Source organism: Phyllostomus discolor, chromosome 1 (genome assembly GCF_004126475.2).
Source record: "Phyllostomus discolor isolate MPI-MPIP mPhyDis1 chromosome 1, mPhyDis1.pri.v3, whole genome shotgun sequence".
Lineage (NCBI taxonomy): Eukaryota > Metazoa > Chordata > Mammalia > Chiroptera > Phyllostomidae > Phyllostomus > Phyllostomus discolor.
The window spans coordinates 13945348-13964412 of record NC_040903.2 but is presented as its reverse complement, the minus strand read 5'-3'; the positions used below and the strand labels follow the sequence as shown (position 1 = coordinate 13964412).

The 19065-nt window shown below is 39.7% G+C and overlaps 1 protein-coding gene and 1 long non-coding RNA gene across 2 annotated transcripts in view; both read left to right on the top strand.

Moving 5' to 3' along the window:
* DHX15 (DEAH-box helicase 15) overlaps window positions 1-9464 on the top strand; it is a 54331-nt gene extending 44867 nt beyond the window's left edge. The window contains exons 11-14 of the mRNA XM_028506981.2: window positions 447-569; window positions 5694-5884; window positions 7513-7682; window positions 8878-9464. Of these exons, the coding sequence (XP_028362782.1) occupies window positions 447-569; window positions 5694-5884; window positions 7513-7682; window positions 8878-8995 (602 nt within the window). The 3' untranslated portion in view covers window positions 8996-9464. The remainder of the gene's footprint in view (window positions 1-446; window positions 570-5693; window positions 5885-7512; window positions 7683-8877) is intronic.
* Window positions 1035-3113, top strand: LOC118499159. The gene is made up of 2 exons (XR_004901674.1): window positions 1035-1522; window positions 1716-3113. It is a non-coding gene; the product is annotated as an uncharacterized LOC118499159 (long non-coding RNA).
* Window positions 9465-19065: the final 9601 nt, after the last annotated feature.

Here is a 19065-nt window from a genome sequence, read left to right as displayed (position 1 = left end):
TGAGCCCCGCAGTGGGCAGGTGTAGCTTCATAACTTTCATAGCCATTCAGTGGATTTAGTGGATGGCCTTTTGAAAAATTGCATATAGCAACAGGCTATTGACACCATAATTCTGGTTATTGGTAGAGCTATTAGCACTGGTTTTTTGAAATAAGTTGAGCTTTCTAGTATCTTGATGGCCTTCAGAATAGCTGTTTTGATGCCTACTTTCAGATCTAGTTAAAATAATCAGGTACTGTGTAGCTTTGAAACCCTCTTGTCTTACAGATGTGGGTAGGTGTTGATGTACCAAATCAAGGTAGTAAACAGTCCAAGATGCAGTTGGAGGCCATCCTGCCCTGCCCTATGCTCTGTGAACTGACCTAGCTAGGCCTTGTTCCTCTATCTGTGAATGCGTGACTCATCGATATGGGCGTTTGTGTTGGGCCCATACCAACCTTGTTTAGTCCCACAGTGTTTTGTTCGCCCCACGGAGGCCAAGAAAGCTGCGGATGAGGCCAAGATGAGATTTGCCCACATAGATGGAGATCATCTGACACTGCTGAATGTCTACCATGCTTTTAAACAAAGTAAGTGTAAAACAGATTGATGGCATTCTTTTGGCTGAATGTCACATGCGTCATATGTATCTTGATCTCACTTTCATTTACTTGTGACTTTACACCAGAAAGCCAAGAGATCTTTTTAGAAAAACCTCCTGACGAGCATTTAAGATATAAATTGACGATTTTTTAAAAAAAAAAATTGTTTTTATAACGGAGAGAGGGCACCAATTATAGAAAGCTGGAAAATACGGGGCAATAGAAATGAAATACTTGTCCCTGGCCTGGTAGCTCAGTTGATCAAGCGTTATTCCGATACACCAAGGTTGCGAGTTTGATCTCTGGTCAGGGCACATAGAAGAATCGACCAGTGAATGCATAAATAAGTGGGACAGCTAAATCGACCTCCCCCCGCCCCCACTTCAGTCTCTCTTTTCCTCTTTCTCTGAAATCAGTAAATGAAAAAAAAATTAATGAAATGCTTGTATAAAATTTGACTCTAAAATACAGATTTTATATATTTCCTTCTGTTTATATTCATACATTTTGTGTGTTTTTTTAATGAATAGTTTGTGTCGCTTATAGGATCTTGAATACTTTTACTAATAAACAGCTTTTACATAATCACTAACAAAATAGAAAAACGGACAACAAATGTAAATGACTGTTCTTCAGTCAGGCGACAAGTGGTCTATACATTCCCAAGAGGGGCAAAGTCCAGCTTTTCAAGAAGTGCACTGTTACTGAGAGTTACCATTTTCTTACCTATATAATTGAACGAGGTCACCTGTGTGTGCAGTTGGGTTTAGTGAAACAGTCACACAACAGAGGTGGGAATATAGATTGTTGCCTTTGTGAAAAGCAGTGGAATTGATGTTATCAAGAACCTTACAAATATACCTTTTGACCCAGAAATTATCTTTTAGTATTTTGTGGACTCAGATATGGTTAAGGATTTTCATTCCAGAATTATTTTTGATGTATTTATTTATTTTGATTTTATTTATTTATTTTTAGAGAGGGAAGGGAGGGAGAAAGAGAGAGAGAGAGAAACATCAATGTCGGTTGCTGGGGGTCATGGCCTGCAACCCAGGCATGTACCCTGACTGGGAATTGAACCTGCGACACTGTGGTTCACAGCCCACTCTCAATCCACTGAGCTATGCCAGCCAGGGCCTGATGGGTTTTTTTTAAAGAAGGGAAACTACCTGAACACCTACCAGTAGAAAGATGATTCAGTGATTTATGCTACAGCTACATGATATTCTAGCTTCAAATCACGTTTTCACCCAATATTTAATGACATTAAAGCATTTTTCAGTTATTTGAAATTAAGGAAACAGTAATAATCAGGTTCTCGCTAGATACTGTTGTTGAAGTACATTGTTTATAAAATTAAGAGAGAGGAAAACTTAAGAGAAAAGATGAAGGAATACATCTAATGGTTTCTGAAAGTCTTTGATTTCCACGTGTCTGTACGCTAACCTGGTGGATGATAGTCGAGTCAAAGACAGCCCCACATTATCATCGCCTGCACCAGAAATGCGGGGTTTTCACTTTTAAGTTTGTGGTTTCTGCTAGTAAGTTTTTTAACTTATAACATTGGGTTCTCATTTTGTACCTTTTGGTTTATTTGTAACTCATTTCTGTTATCTGATAAAAGTTCTACTTAGACTTCTAAAATAGTCCTTTGACTTGGACATGTCTCTGGAGGAGGGGTGTGACTTGGTTCATCTCAGGGTCCACCCAGAAAGAGCCAGAGGGCCAATATGTGGAACAAAGCATAGCAGCCAAGGTATTGCACACCTGTGTACTCCCTGTGACTCCTGGTCTGAGTTAAATAGAATCAGTGATACCAGGTGAGAAAGGGTTTGCACCCTTCCCTGCCAAGGTATAATAAATTTGGGGCAGATAAGGGAGGTGAATGAAAAGTGATTGAGAATCCAAGAGATGAAGGTCAGTACATTGTTTGCTTCAGAACATTTATTTTATCCCTCTTATGTATGCCTCATGTATTGAAAATGTATAATGTTAAAGACTATCCTTGGTAGCCTAGGACAGTTTGGAAAATCTGTTCCTGTGTGCCAAACGGTGTCACACTGGTTTTATACTTGTGTGTGACCGTCAGACACATCACTCACTCTCAGGCTGACCACTGCTGTAAAGGGCGAGGCCTTGAGAAGCACAGGCTCACTTCCATCTTGGTTCCCAAAATCCTTTGGTAGCATCAAATACTGTTTTAAGTGGAAATTAAGATTCCTCAAGGAGCAGGTGATTTCTTTAAACCATTACTCTCATAAGACATTTTGAAATTTTTAAAATTAAGAGATCGTATTATTTTGTCATTGAAGCTTTTGATAACTAGCGCAGCAGTATATTTGGATTTCGTAATTTTGTTATAAAATTAAATTTAGGATTCGTGTTGGGACTGTATTTTGATTTTAAATATAAATGTAATAGTTCACTGTTTGAAATTAGGAACTTAAGATTTAAAATTTGACATTACTAAATAATGCTTGTTCTTTTTGCACATATTTATACCTGGGAGCTTCCTGTGAGAATACTGATCAGCAGACAGCTACAGAAGTTTTATCCTATTTTTAAATAGGACTAGCAGTACGAGAAAGTCTTATGCTCCACTCACTGGCACTAAGAGCAAACTTCTAGATCTATTTGGACATTTCATATCTCAGTTGAATCTGGAATGTTTTCGCTATTGATTTCTAAATGATACTATGTTATTAATTGAAATAAGTATATTTGAAAACAGCAAGTACAGTTTTGGTTAGTCAGGAGGATATATTTCATTAGATACAATGGTCGGTTACATTAAAAGCGAATTTTATCTTAATCCTATTTGTTTCATACTTGAAAATCAAGTAGACTTGTTATTTCGCAATGCCTTAATTTTCAATATGAAATTGTTTGACTTTTGATTTTAAGTGTAGTTTACTGTATTAGAAGTACATACCTAGGATGTTTGTTTGTTTGTTTGTTTGTTTATATAGAGATAGGGAGGGAGGGAAGGAGAAAGAGAGAGAGGGAACAAAACATCGATGTGAGGGAGAATCATCATTTGGTTGCCTTTCCTGCACGTTCTGACCAGAGACCCCAAACCTGCAAGCCAGGCCTGTGACCTGACCAAGAATCAACCAGCCACCTCTTGCTTTGTGGGTGAGGTGTCAACTGAGCCACGCCGATCATGGCATACCTAGAATTACTTTAATGCAGTATTCCTGTTTTTGGATTTTTATCCCTCCCGTTTATGGAATTATTTCTCACAAATTTACATAAATAATGTCTGACGGTTCTATCTTGACAACTTAAAGTTGTTGAGTTCTTTGGTACTCTGGTGTATTGTAAAACTTGAAAACCTCAGAAAAGTTTTCACTCCAAAATTCCCGTTTTTATTGTCAGCTTCGACATTTTCATTGCCTTTCAGCTTTTTACAGAGCATCAGCATAAGCAAAAATACCTCTAAAGCATACTTAACTCTGTTTCACCTCTTGAAGATAATTCAGTGCTTTGTTTTAAATGTAAGTTCAGATGGGTACCTTTTATTTTTCATTTTAGATGTGTTAATTAGTGGATGCTCTAACACATCAATTCTTCAATTTAAAGACCCATTTTATTACCCCAAGTACCCACCCATTCTGTTTATAAATGTGGCTTAATTTTGTAATAGATCAACATTTATTAATATACCTGTTGTTCCTCTGAAAAGCTACCAAAAAAGGTACATTCCAGTTGGTAGAATTCTAAACCCAAGAAGAAAAACATGACAAAGATTTAATTAATGTATATCATAGTAGCAGGAGAAGGATCAACATAGTTTCAATTTTTAAGGCCTTTTCCCCCATTTCACAATGACCCTCTTAGATTTATTTTTCAGAGGGTCTCCTTGTACATGTGTCTTTGGTACATAATGATGTCACTGTAAATTTTACATTATGCTGCAGTTTGAGGTCTTAGATTAGCAACACTAGGTTGGGGGAAGTTTGTCAAGGATTTATCAATGGAGAAATTCTTTGATAGTCAATATCTGTGGTAAAGTTATTTGGAAGTGCTTAAATTATAAGCCTTGCTTATTAAACATATGAGTAGGGGTTCAAGACATCCTTGTAAAATTTGTCACTTGGATTTGTCTACCACTATGATGTACATGGGTAACAATAAAACTTTAAATACTTTTAAGTTTTGGTTGCTCTACCTCAGGCATAATTAAGGAAAAATACACAGTAGTCATTTAAAATGCACTGTTGTAACTTTTATTATTTTATTTTTTAATATTTTATTTTTAGAGAGGGGGAGGAAGAAAGGGAGAGGAACATCAATGTATGGTTGTCTCTCACACCCCATCCCCCCTGCAGAGGGGGCCTGGCCCGCAACCCTGGCATGTGCCCTGATTGGGGGTCATACTGGCAACCCTTTAGTTCGAAGTCTGGTGCTCAATCCACTGAGCCACCCCAGCCAGGGTGACTGTTGCAACTTTTAAATTGAATTTGATAATCTAAGGCAACAATTTTCAACCAGTGTGCTATAAATTTTTAAAACATGCAATACTTAGTCAGGGGCACTGACGACTTTCCCTTTAGATGGCCAAAGTAAAAAATGATGAGAGCAAACACAGTAGCCACCCAGTGTAAATGAATTATACATATTTGTTTTGGGTCCGGTCAGAAAAAAGTAGTTTGTTGTGCCACAGAATTTTAGTAAATAGTTTATGTGTGCCATAAGGTGGGAAAGGTTGAAAATTGCCGATCTAAGGGGGTTTTGTTTGTTTGTTTGTTTGTTTGTTTTAAGATAAGAGGCATTATACTAAAATTCTTCCACTGCCGCCTCTCAGACCATCAATTGAAAACTGTTGGGTGGATGTTTATGGGTAAAATAAATCATAAAAAATGGTTTATTCAGGATCATTGTTTTGTTATCCAATGGCCAGAAACCCTAGTGTTATTTCCTATTTTGATCCTCACTACAGATTTTTAGGAAGGTTGGTAACATTGTGATCCATTTATTGGGATGACTTGGGCAAAATTCCTTTCCTGGATTATTTCGCTTAGTCTTTATAACAGTTTTCCTTTTTAATTGGATGATACACCTGTTTGGATGATTCATGTCCCCTTTCCCCCCCTTTCTTCAACTTTGTAGATCATGAATCGGTTCAGTGGTGTTATGACAACTTCATTAACTACAGGTCTCTGATGTCAGCAGACAATGTGCGCCAGCAGCTATCACGAATTATGGACAGATTTAATTTGCCTCGTCGAAGTACTGACTTTACAAGCAGGGACTATTATATAAATATACGAAAAGCTTTGGTTACTGGGTATTTTATGCAGGTATGTGGATAATGCAGAAATACATGATAAATATTTCTGTAAAACTGTTTGCTTTCTATAACAGCCCTTTGAATTCATTAAAACACAAAAGTCAGTTTAATAAAGCCTGTGAATGTTGATCCTAAATGTTGTATCTAGATTCTTGAGTGAACTAATATACTAAGACGTTTATGTGTCTAATGAATAACAAAATCCCTAAATGACAAGTTACCGATTCAGTTAAGTAGAAATCAGTTTTAGGATTACTTTATTAATGGAGTGTTTTTTATACTAAATGAATATGTTGGCCATTTTGTTTTGGGTGGGATTAGCAGCTTTTTCCTCAATATAAATTTTAACTCTTATACTTTTGATAAATGGATTAAAGTTTCCTTGAATCTAGATCTTTATTTGAGACAGAAAATCGTAGCAGACTACTAAAAGGAAATAATTATCTAGGTGAATCCTCTATATAGAACCTAATCACGCCCAAATTCAAATATTCAGCTATATTTCATTCACAGTTTTCTATAGGGGGTCATTGGTATTTATAAGTTTAGTGTTACAAAGGCCAAAAATGTCTTTTGAGCTAAACAATAAAGATGAAAAACAATTTTTAAGTGTTTTACTTAGTTTTAAGTGTGTTATATTGGCGGCTGTAGGAATTGAAGGTGAACTTTTTTATTATCAATTTTATTGTTAATCATTTTTGTTATTTACACACACTTTTTAAAAAAAAGATTTCTTATTTATTTTTAGAGGGGGGGGGGATAAAAAGAAATGTCTGTTGGTTGCCTCTCGCACACCCCCAACCGGGGATCTGCCCTGTGACCCAGGCATGTGTCCCAACCAGAATTGAACCAGCCACCTTGGGGTTTGCAGGCTGGCACGCAAGCCACTAAGCCACACCGGCCAGGGCTATTTACGTATACTCTTTATGTTACTAGAGTATTAGAGATAGAAAGGACGTGTGTTTATCTGCTTTAGCATTTGTTAATGAAATGTTAGATGAGAGCCATCGATGTGTTTGACTATAGATAGAAAAAATACAGACAAGATGTACATGCATCTTTTAGGTACTTTCTGCCTTCTAGATTTTTTGCTCTTTATTTTTCTATCTTAAATATGAATCTTCTAGTAATTGTTCATCGATTTCATAGTTGTCACCTGGTGCTAAAGAACCTAAGGGAGGGGAAGGACCAGCTAGTATTTACTGGTATATCAGGCTTTGTGGGCCCATTGGGTCCTTGTTGAAACTGCTCAACTCTGCCTGCCCATTTAGTACAGAAGCAACCTTGGACAAATGTGTGGCCCAGTAAAACGTTACTTAGGGACACTGAGATTTGAACTTTATGTGATTTTCATTTAGTACCGAATTTTTTTTATTGCCCTCTCCCCCAGTCATTTAAAGATGTATAAACCATTCTTGTCCGACAAGCCTTGAAAGCACAGGCAGAGAGTTGGCTTTGGCCTGCAGTGCTTGACTCGTCCCTGCTTCTTCTCAGACGGTGATAAATAAGTATAGCCATGGACTAAAGAGCAAAAGGTTGGGCCTGGGCATTTATATATGTAGGTAGCGTTACTGCACTTCTCTTTTGTACCTAGCGCAACAGAAGCACTGTATTAACTTAACTTGGTTTTGGTTTCAGGTGGCACATTTAGAACGAACAGGGCATTACTTAACTGTGAAAGACAACCAGGTGGTTCAGTTGCATCCCTCAACTGTTCTTGACCACAAGCCTGAGTGGGTGCTTTATAATGAGTTTGTTCTTACGACAAAGAATTACATTCGGACGTGTACAGATATCAAGCCAGAATGGTAAGCAACACCTTTCGTTCGTCAGTTTTTGTTAGAGTTTTGCTCAGAATGAAATCTTTGTTACAGGATAGGCATTCTTCTTCCTTTCTCCCTCATGAAAGAACTTGGTACTCTTTCTATTTCCCATGTGAACTTACGGGACTTTGACCTGATGGTATGATTGATTTTTTACGATCTTTGCTTTGCCGGGAGGACAGTGGGATTGTTGGTGTGAGCATGGGCAAGATTTGGGACCAAATATATAAAGCTACAATTGACTAGCATCAAGAGTGTTTTTTGGAGTCATTCTCTTGCTGTGTGATTAACTCAAATTCCCTGGTTTCAGAAGTCAGTCTTTATAGTCTGTCTGTTCCATTATAATTGGCTCTCAACTATTTATTATTTATATGTTGGTGCTTTGGGAGCTAAACTAGCATAGGAATTATGCCCGTCTTTGTATCTTAGCATATTTGATTTCACAAAATGTAATCAGAACTGGTTATTTTAAGCAAAATTAGCTCTTCCTCAACCCCTTTTGTGTGGGGTGCCCTCCCCACCCCCACCCAGAACCCATTCAGCAGCTTAGGAGAGGAAGCGCCAGCGGAGAGTGGTGGGTCTGAAAGCCCCTATTTAGTTGATGTCACTCGCTGTATAGCGTGAGGCTTCTTTCCTACGCCGATTCATGACTTTTGACACAAATTGTATAGGACATTACCATTTTATCTTACATGCTTTGTTGAGAAAAAATTGTATGGCTAAACATTAGAAAAGTTTCCGTCAAGGGTATTCTTTAGGGTATAGAGTTAACAGTTATTAAACTTTAAAAATGAGAAGATCCGATCATTTGAATACCAAGATGTTTCTTATATATAACCTGTATTACTGTATAACCTTGGAAAGATTTGTCAAAATGGTGTTCTAGAAGGAATGAATAACTTTATGTTAATAATTTTATATTAATGTAAATAAAGGGTTTTATAAAATTTTCCGTTTAAGTTTATGGAAAGTCCAACATCAGAAAACTTACAGCTTACTACAATTATGCATTGCTCACAGTGGTGTTTACAAGAATGAGGCATTTGTCATTTTAATGTTGATTTGGATTTGTAGTTTGCCTTAGCCAATCAGTTTATTAATGAGTAATGCCTATCCTATTAGCAACTCCGGAACTTTAATTAAATGTTAATTTGGTAATTTTTTCCCTCCTTCTGGACAGGTTGGTGAAAATTGCCCCTCAATATTATGACATGAGCAATTTCCCGCAGTGTGAAGCAAAGAGACAGTTGGACCGCATCATTGCCAAACTTCAATCCAAGGAATATTCACAGTACTGAATTCAATGCTCAGAACTGAAGTTATTCAGAGGACAGCTTTAAAAGATGAACGAACTGAAAAGTTCAAGTTGTGCTCTTCACGTTGGTTCAATAATGGCCTTTATTTGAAAGCTTTTTAATTTTTCTTTACAGTAAATATTCCATTCTGATTTCATAAATTAAACATTTATGCCTCCCTTTTGTGTTGACACTGTAGCTCATACTGGAAAAGTCGATCAATGTTTTGCAGTTTATTGAAAGTAGTTCTATATATAACAATGTTATAAGCATTTCTTTAGAAATGGTTGAAAATGCTTCTAAAATGTGATTATCGACCATGGTATGCATGATCGTTGTAATTGTTGACATTCCTTTTAGAAGTTGTGAAATGTTACAACTTGTGCTTATGTAGACACAATCTTCTGTCTCAGTACAGAGGCACTGACTTCAATAAAGTCTATTTATACTAATTTTGGCCAAAGCACTTTGATATCTGTTCTAGTCTCTTTAAGCTGTCTTCTCTTCCCAGCTATGGGGCTTTTTTTGTTTTTTAATTGTAAGTATATTCTGATTACATATTTAGTATCTTCCTACAGAACTGCTCCTTAGATAAAGTAGTCATCAAAGCAATATTTTAAAAAACCTAGCTTAGCATTTTGTTAGGTTAATCAGGATGATCTAATGGGATAAAGTGTGTAGTTTTGATTCAAAATTGGATCCCGAAAACAGACTAATGAAAATAGAGCTTCCATCCTCAAGTTCATTTCAGAAGGCTGATAACTGTTAGCCACATTTTAGCAAGTCTTTTTGTTAAAGAATTATTCTAAGCACTCTGGTCTCTGAAACAAATGTTTATTTGTATTGAATAGATAGTGGGGAATGATGTTATATTGTAGATCTTGATCTTGATTTCAGTGTTGGATATTTTATGCAGTGTACAGAAACAACTAGTATAGTGTGTTAAAATGTGCATTTGACTTTCCATTTCCTGTAACAGGCAGTAGACAAGTTAAAAACCTTTCTAAACCATAAATAAAATGTTTGGTGTGACCCATCAAAGGGCCTGTAATAAATTACTTCCTTTCATTTGAAGACTAAATACTGTACTCATTAATGTCTGGACGCCCTTCTTCTACCACTGCTCCTTTAAAAGTATTTGCACATTAAAGGAAATTTACACATGTGTAGTTGGAATTTAAATATACTTTGAAGTATATTTCTAGTGGTGTGTGACTGAGGAGAGTTAATTGGGCAAATTAAAGAGTATTTCAGGCTACTGACGTTTTTAACTGTAGATGTTACTAAATGATGCCTAGTAAGCAGCCTAAAGGAGTTCATGTGCTCCTATAAGTATCTGATTTTGTTCCTGTGGACTAATTTACACGCAGAATCGATATTTTAGGTTACATTTAAATTGGTTAAAATTTTATCATATATTAAGTGTTGGTGACATTATCTGCTTGTTTTTTGGAGTTATGTTAAGAAAGATATTTGGTAAGACTTCTTCATGAAAAAGAAAGCTCTTGAGGCTGGTAGTTCCTTAATCATTGGTGTTATTGGCAAAGGTATGGTTTTTAAAACTTGTTTTCTTCATCCCCTTCGTTTTATAGATTTGGCAACTGAATGCTACAGTGGGTGTAGTTTCCCTTGTCCACATAGGATGTTGCAACCATGAAATGAGTCCCGTGGTGTAATGCGAGGACAAGAAAGTGGAAATTTTCTCTAGGATGTTTGGAACATTTTTTTCTAAAGAGGTTTCTCTCTCTCTCCCAACTTAAAATAGTAGAACTGCTTTTGTTGTGCTGGGGATCAGGAAAGAAGGCCATCAGCGAATCCAGTAGAACCTTAGACTGTGGGAGTTGAGTGACAGGGGGAAGTAAGTCCAGTAATCAGTTTATTTTGCCAGAACCCAAAAAGCCAGAAAGCATTCTGCACTCCACTTTGTCAGTGCTAGCATTAAGGTGCCTACAAACACTTGGATTCTCTTCTCAGTAATTTTAATGGCCATCCCTCTGCTCAGATACTTTAAAGAAGACCATTACTTTTGAAGACAGCTTAATAGTTCTGTTAGAAATGCTAAGCTAAAATATCTCTTTAACTGTTCCTAATTCCTCTAGAGTAAACTTAGTTAAATAAGACTGCTCCACAATGCCTTTGGGGTTCACTGTCACCTTCCTTTATTATTTAGGCTGGGTGGCCCATTTTCCCCTGTCTTCCTCTTTGACATGGTTTCTAGATGTCTTGAACGGCATTGCTGCTTTACCTCAGCCACGTGTTCTTTGGGTTGTGTTCCATACTGTGGTCTAAAGTGGGCAGTGGGACTTGTGATTCCTACGAGACCAGACGTGGCTGTTGGCTTCTGTTAATGCAGTTTATGGTTAACATCATATTGATGATGGATAACAAAGTGATTTACATGAACTTCACCAGCAAGCACAGCATGCTTTTGGCTCATTAATCTTAACTATAAGGCCTCTGATTATTACGTGACAGTTATGGGTGTGGCTCAGGGCTGAGAAGAGACCCTTACAGACTCTAACCTTGGGCAGTGTTCAGAGACTCCCCACATTTAAGTGCATCCACAGTTATTCAGATAACATTGAAAATAACAAAGACATTTAAAAAGTTAAGTAATTGAGATGGGAATGTCTTCATTATACATAGTTTATAGTGAGAAACTAACCCCATTGTTTTCAGATGTACTTTTTATCAATATTACAGGAAGTGTGGGAGGGGATTCTGTTCCAGTCTCATCCTTTTTAGTGTAGTGCCCTAGTACTGGACCTGTGGGCCCAACAGCCTGGTGGATGACCATTGCACAAATGGGCCGATTTATCTTGCCATCGTCAAGGCAACGTGTTTATTGAGCATTTCTTGCTGCAGTGACTTAATTCTTTTGGTCTACACTGGCTAGATTACAGGGATTTTATTTTGCATTCATGAATTCTTTATTTTGAAACTGGTAATTTCTCATTTCTAGGATATTTAAAGGTAACCTAGCAATACCAACTCCCTACCTCCTTTTCTTTAAATACTATGTGGGGATATTTTATTCTGTCTGAAAAGGTTCTATTTCTTGTAATTTTCAGTTGTAATTCATAGTAGACTGTAGTAAATGGAATTTGAGAACTCAAGTCGTAAACCTGGGAAAACCACATTTACATATCTTGGGGGGTTTTTTGTTTTCAAACGTTTCCCCTTGATACCAGTTTTGTTTTACTTGCAGTGTTGCTTCGTAGCATTTTGATAGAAATTGCTCAGGAGTACTGATCGTTGTTTATTTCATTGAGCACTAACTCTGGAAGGCATTGTGTGAGCCTATAAAAATAAGGCGGATAATTTAGAGACCGTCTCTAATTATGGTCTAGTTGGGATTTTAAAAATCTGTGCAAAGATCTGCACTATAAAGAAAGGTACAGGACTCTGGCTGGATAAGTTGGTTAGGTAGGGTGGTAATGCGCCACAGTTGCAGGTTTGATCCCCAGTTAGCACATAAAAGAATCAACTGATGAATATGTAAATCAGTGGAACAACAGATTGATGTTTCTTCTTTCCTTCCTCTAAAATCAGTAAATAGTAAAATTTTTAAAAAGAGGTATAGTGAATGTGGTAATGAAGAAAATCAAAGAGGTATAGTTAATCAGAAAGAAAAGGTGGGTTAAGATTCAGGAACATACTGAGGAAGTGGTGTAAGTGAGCAGCCAAGTAAGTTACATGGTTAACACTTGGAAGAGTTAAGAGCTGAGATCAGCTTTTACATCCCTGGCTGCAGTCCGTTGTCTTAATAGAATGCCTGATGGTATTTCAAACAAAGCTGGAAATCCAAATGTACATATAAAATCTCCCTGTTAGAAGCTTTACATTTACTTTTTAACTCTTAAAGCTGGATTCTGGGCAGCCATTTGCAACTTCTTGACTAAGTAATAGGAAAATTTTGTGAAGGTTTAGTTTGGACCTCAGAACATACTAGGATTTTCAATTGTACTTAAGAAGGATTTCTTAGATAAGAGCATTTCAGGCTGTGGACAGTTTTCAAAGTTTGGATTTCATTGAGGTACACATACAGTAAACTCTACCCTTTTCGGTCTACAGTTTTAAGTTCGACAAATTTATACAAGTTGTATAATCATCACAATCAATATACAACATTTTCATCACCCCAAAAGGTTTCCCCCTGTCTCTTTGTAGCTAATCTCCTTCCCCCGTCCAAGTGATTGACAGCCACTAAACTTGGTTCTTTTATTAGTTTTTTTTTTTCCCAGAAGGTCATAAATGGAATCATTCTGTCTAGTGTTTTGTGTCTGGTTTCTTTCATTGAGTGTATGCTTTAAGATTTCCCCATATACTGTGTATCAGTGCCTTCCTTTTTATTGCTGAATAGTACTCTGTTATGTGTGTGCCATGTTTGTTTCTGAATTTACTTGTTAGAAAATTGGTGTTTCTAGCCTTTGGCTAGTACGACTGGACAATTTGCATACTGGCCTTTGTGTGAATATAGGTTCTTATTGCTCTTGGTAAGTACTTAAGAATCAGGTTGCTAGGCTTTGTGATGAGTACATGTTTAATTCTCATGAGAAACTGCCAATTTTTCAAAGTGTTAACACCATTTTCCTGTTCTACCAGCAATGTATGTGTTGTTTCTCTGCATCCTCATCAGTGTATTCATGGTTATCGATTTTCATTTAGAATTTCAGTCATTTTCCCTGGCTGGTGTAGCTCAGTGGATTGCGTGTAGGCTTGTGAACCAAAGGGTTGGCGGTTCGATTCCCAGTCAGGGCACATGCCTGAGTTGTGGGCCAGGTCCCCACTAAGGGGTGCTCGAGGGGCAACCACACATTGATGTTTCTCTTCCTCTCTCCTTCCCTTACCCCTCTCTAAAATATAAAATCTTTTTAAAAAATTGAAAATAAAATTTTAGTCATTTTCCTAGGAACATCGTTTTACCTCACTGTGGCTTTGGTTTGCATGTCCCCAGTGATTTATCTTTGGCAGCACGGAGCATCTTTTCATGTGCCCGGGTGCCGCTCGCACCTCTGCAGTACGGTGCCCGCAGCATCCTTAGCCCTTCTTACAGTTCGTTTTGTTGTCGTGTTCAAGAGTTCTTGGTGTGTTCTGTATCCCGGTCCTTAATGAGGTGTGTGTTTTACAAATGTCTTCCCAGTCTGTTGGCTCGGCTTGTCATTTCTTTATCTTTAGAAAGGCAGAACTTCGAAATATTGATGAAATCCACTTTATCTTTTATTTTCTTGAATGGTTTGTGCTTTTGCCGTCGAACCCCAGATCTGATGGCGTGTTAAGGAAGCAGCAGGGAGTCCAGTTTGACTGAAGCATGATGTCTAAACCTAATCAAGATGACAGTAGACGTGGTACAGACAGACTTCCTTCCATTCCACAGTGCATGATGTAGGTGGTCTCCTTTCGGAGAACCGCCAACTGTGGTGGAGGGCAAAAAGCTTTTACCAGGTAAAGAATAAAGAACAAGGAATAGACACATAGAAAACACCTGATTGGCATCTGGGGCTTGGCTGACTGCTGCATTTACAGGAACACAGGGGTTTCCTTAAGTTTGGTTTGCTGATGTGGCACCCTGGGCGGAGTGGCTCCATCTTCAGCCCGGATACTTATTGTGACAGTCTGACACAGGGAGGACGCGTGAGGCTGGAACAGAGGTTGGGATGGACTTGTGGAGGGCTTTGAAGGCTAAGGTGGGAGTGGATCAGAGTTCAATGTAGAGGATAGATTGTAGGTGGGAGGGGTGCACTGAAGCCACTGAGAGAAAATACAGCCCAGGTCATGAGACCAAACCCGAGCGGAGCGAGAGTGAGGGCAAGAGATGAAGCAGTGCTTACAAAGCAAAGGAGTCGTCCGAAGTAGCTGGTTTAGGGTGTGTGCGTGAATGAATGGCTTGGTGTGCCAACTGGGAGTCTGGGCTTGGGATCGTGTTACTGAGATCCTGGTTGCCACCTAGAGAAAAATGGCAAAGATGACAAGTATAGAACCTTGAGTAAGGGAGAGGTGAAGGGGAGAAGACATAAAACCATTAAAATAGTGCAGTGTCATGTTACACGCAGATGCAACGGATGAGAATCGTGAGTACGGAAGGCCGTTGGCATTTGGTAGTTTGATCTTTAGCTAGCTCCTCCTGTAGGTTTAAGGTTATAGACTGCAAACATAAAAATTCCAGATGTAGTCTGACCATCTGTTTTATGTGACCCGCATGGGGTGTTTTAAATCACTTGGAGCCTTTGATTAAAAGTGGGGAGGTATCACATAGGCTTCAAAGTAGCCGTAGGTCTGGCGGCGAGGACAGGCCTAGTAATCTGCACTGGGGTTGGTGCTGTCCCCTGGAAGCAGGTGCACGGCCTTCAGCTTGCCAGGCGCCCTCTCTAGGCGTCGTCGCGTGATAAGGTTTGGGGGAAAGCTGGCAAAGGCTGCATTTACAAGGAGCTGCCTGGTTAAGATGGAGATCAAGAGGGAGCCTTTTAAAGAAGGGAACCACCTTAAAAGGTATTGAGGCAAAACTTCGACCAGGGTCTCAAGAGAGACTGGGGTTGAGGCCAAGCTTGGTGGTGATGGCCTTGGAAGTGAGTAGGGCAAACAGAGAACGGGGAGCCCAGGTTATTGAGGGTGAGTATAGTAGGCATGGAGGAAAGTGGTGAAGTCTTTGAAAGGGGAACTTTCTAGTTTTTAAAAGAACGAGAGAGAAACTTTTGCAGGAGATTGTAAGAAGTGATTAGGATGTCGTCTCTGCATTGCAATAGTGCATAACATTATGTGCTTTTCATTGTGCGGTCCCGGTTCCGCTTAGTACAAAGACCAACAAGACTCGGGAAAAGTTTGCTTAAACATTCTGAAAGCTTTATGTTTGGTGGTTTTGTGTAATTGTTACACAAAGATGATACTGATGAGGTTTTTGTCATTTAAAATAGTTTACATTTTATTTTGGTGCTTGTTTACCTTTTTACATTTAAAAGGGGGCTGGACTGATAGTGTTAAAGGTATCTTTGTGGGGTTTTTGTTTGTTTGTTTGTTTGTCTCCCAGCTGTGAATGTCTGGGTCCATACTTGGCTTTCCTTTCTTAGAGACATTTAATTACCTTAAAGAAACAGGAGCCCTGGTTGGCATGGCTCAGTGGATTGAGTGTGGGCTGCGAACCAAAGCATCTCAGGTTCGATTCCCAGTCAGGGCACATGCCTGGGTTGCAGGCCATGGCACCCAGCAACTGCACATTGGTGTTCCTCTTCCTTTCTCTCTTTCTCCCTCCCTTCCCTCTCTAAAAATAAATAAAATCTTAAAAAAAAGAAACAGGAGTTTGTACAGAAGAGCTGACTGCTTTAGACAGGTCTCCTTAAAGAAATGTCAGGATCTGCTTGTGGCGGTTTTTGCACAAGGTGGTTTGTTTTTCAGGGGTAAGGAAAGTCTTTGAAACTCAAGTTTCCCTCACTTTGTGTTATTACTATAAATACAGTGCTGGTATCTTTTAGTAAAAGAGGACTTTCAAATGAACAGATCTCTCTCGGACAGTTGCAGTCTAGTCTTGTTTTCCCCGAGAAAAACAGTATGGTGGGCAGACTGAAGGCAGTAAAAATGATCAGGCCTGGGAGGCCGAGAAAGCAATCAATAGCAACTTTTAAAATAATTTATAGGAACTCTGTTCAGAGTCCTTGATCAGAACTGGACCCCATGACTCTAGGGTAGGTTGCATTGTTCCTGCTTTTACCAGAATTACCGAGGTCCAAGGTCATGTGGCTGTTCATCCTCAGAGCTGGCAGTCCTCGCGCTGGCCCTAACCCCCTAACTGCTCCGGGTGCTACTCCGAGTGTTTACCTCGGGCTGTGTTCCGGGGATTTGCATATAGACAGCCTGGTTGGAGTCCTTGAGTCGCTGCATGGTTCTAAGATTGTGATCCTTGTCATTGGTCCAGAACGTTTTACCCACGGTAGGTAATAGGCACCTGTGTGAGTGAGGCGAGTCTGCTGTGTTCCGTTCTGTTCACCAGGAAATGGGAAAGGGAACGTGACTGCATCCGGGTTCTCCTTACGTGGTACTACGGGCGTGTGATAGGTCTTCTGACTAGCTTCTTTGAAACTGTCAGTTTTCGGGGCAGCCGTTTCTCGATTGTGTTTTTCAAATGGATCGGTGATATACATTAGTGAGAAGCGAGCCAAATCCAAAAGTCACTGGTTCGGTTTTAGGATGAGAAATATTTCCAAACCAAAACGAATTCCATCTTGCTTCTTCACACGAACTACTTTTCCCCATGACTTGGAGCCACGATGACTGATGGTCTTTTGCATTCCTGTCGTTGGAGTCTAAATATCTAAGGCTCTGGTAGGCTGAGCTCCTTATTAAGGGCTGGAGCCAGGTCCTATGTCGCTAGGTCCCTCACACACAACACTAGGCCTGGTGTGCAGCTCCCCAGCAGATACTTGAAGAAGATGACAGCTGTGGGGTTCGTGTTCTCTTTTCAGTAGCGCTGTTTCCTTCCTCACCGGTGGTCCTACCCAGGAGGCCAGAAACCGGGTTGCCCAAGGAATGGGGTAGGAATATGATATATTGAGCTTGGTAAACAGGCTGGTTTTAAATCCCAGCTCTGCCCTTACCCAGTGGTGAGATGGTGGACTTGTGACTAACGTGCTTTCCTCATTTGTAAAGGAAGGGTTGATCTTAAGACTTGGCCAAAAGATGGGCTTCACCAAATGAGATAATACGTAGGTAATGCCCAGTCCAATGGACACCCAGAAGTGGCAGCGTTTCCTATTTCACTGTTACCAATACAACGAAGTAGGTAATTTCCTGGGGCCTGACTAACACCCAGTCTTTACTTGGACTCGGAAAAATGTATTGGGACCTCCTCCCAGAGGCCTGTCTTGCTTAATCCCTGGCTCTTAGGATTCCTAGTTTAAGTCACCTGGAAAGAGATTCCCCTGCGTGAACGTCGGCGCTGCTGTGAATATGACAAGGTGTAAGTGACCTGAGTGCCTTCCTTCCCGGACCACGTGTCAGGGAGGCTTGCAGGGGCGTTTCCAGAAGGAGTGTGTCATAAGCAACGTGGGTTTCCCTGGATGACCCACGTCGTGCCTGGGAGTTGGCAGAGGCTGTGCTGTGACCTGCGGAGGGCAGTGTCTGCTTGATGACAAGGGGTTGGCCACCGCCCTTGTCTGTAGGGAGACTCGGCGTGCCCCGTGCTCTGCCTGGCCAGCTGCAGTTTCCAGGGAGCGGCCTGCCTGGTTTGGGCCTGTTCTAGTTCCTCGATGGGGTTCGGGCACAGCGAGGCACGCAGGAGCAGGAAGGCTGGTTATTTGGAGTGTTTGGCAGAAACAACTATTCTTGTTCTGCAGCCTCTTACTCCAGTGCCATACGGAAGAGAGAAAAACAATTCAGTGGCATAAGGAAGGATGTTCGCGTGTTACGTTTCATATTAAAACGTAATGCTGATAGTGTTGGTTATAGGTATGGTATCTAGAGACTTGTTTTCATTGCTTTCAAAACTCATTTTCATTGTGAAATGCAGTATTAGGTGTCTATTTCCAAATTTATCTGGTTAGCAAATACAACCACTTGGTCGTACAACATACTCAATATTTTTATTGTATCTGAAAAAGACAAATCGGCTTGAAGTGATCTAAAAGTTTTCCAGGGTTTGGGGGTTTCCCTCGGAATTTCTAGGCCTACTAGGTTGGTGTTTTAAATTTCAAGTTTTGCTCTTTATTAAAGAATAGGAAACTTAGAAAAACTGGTAAGTGGCGTTCATCATTTCTGCACTTTTGATTCCCCAGTCATCGTCTCGTTTCTGAATGTGGCATTGCAACCCTGATTTTTTTCTTTCTCCAACGTTCTGCACTGAAGCATTTGAGATAAGTCCTTAGTGTTGAGGAAATCCTGAATCCTAGCGCCTGGAGGTTAAAAGAAATACAGTGACAGGCTGTGAAATAGTGTTGTCATAACTTATCAGTGGCTGGTAAATAGGGTCCTTGCCTCCTGACACCCTTCTGAGTGAAGGCGGTTTAATTGCACCGCCTCCGTTAGATAAGCATTCGGGACGCGTGGGTGCTGTGGATCGAGTATTAACATTCTCTGAGAGTCGACTT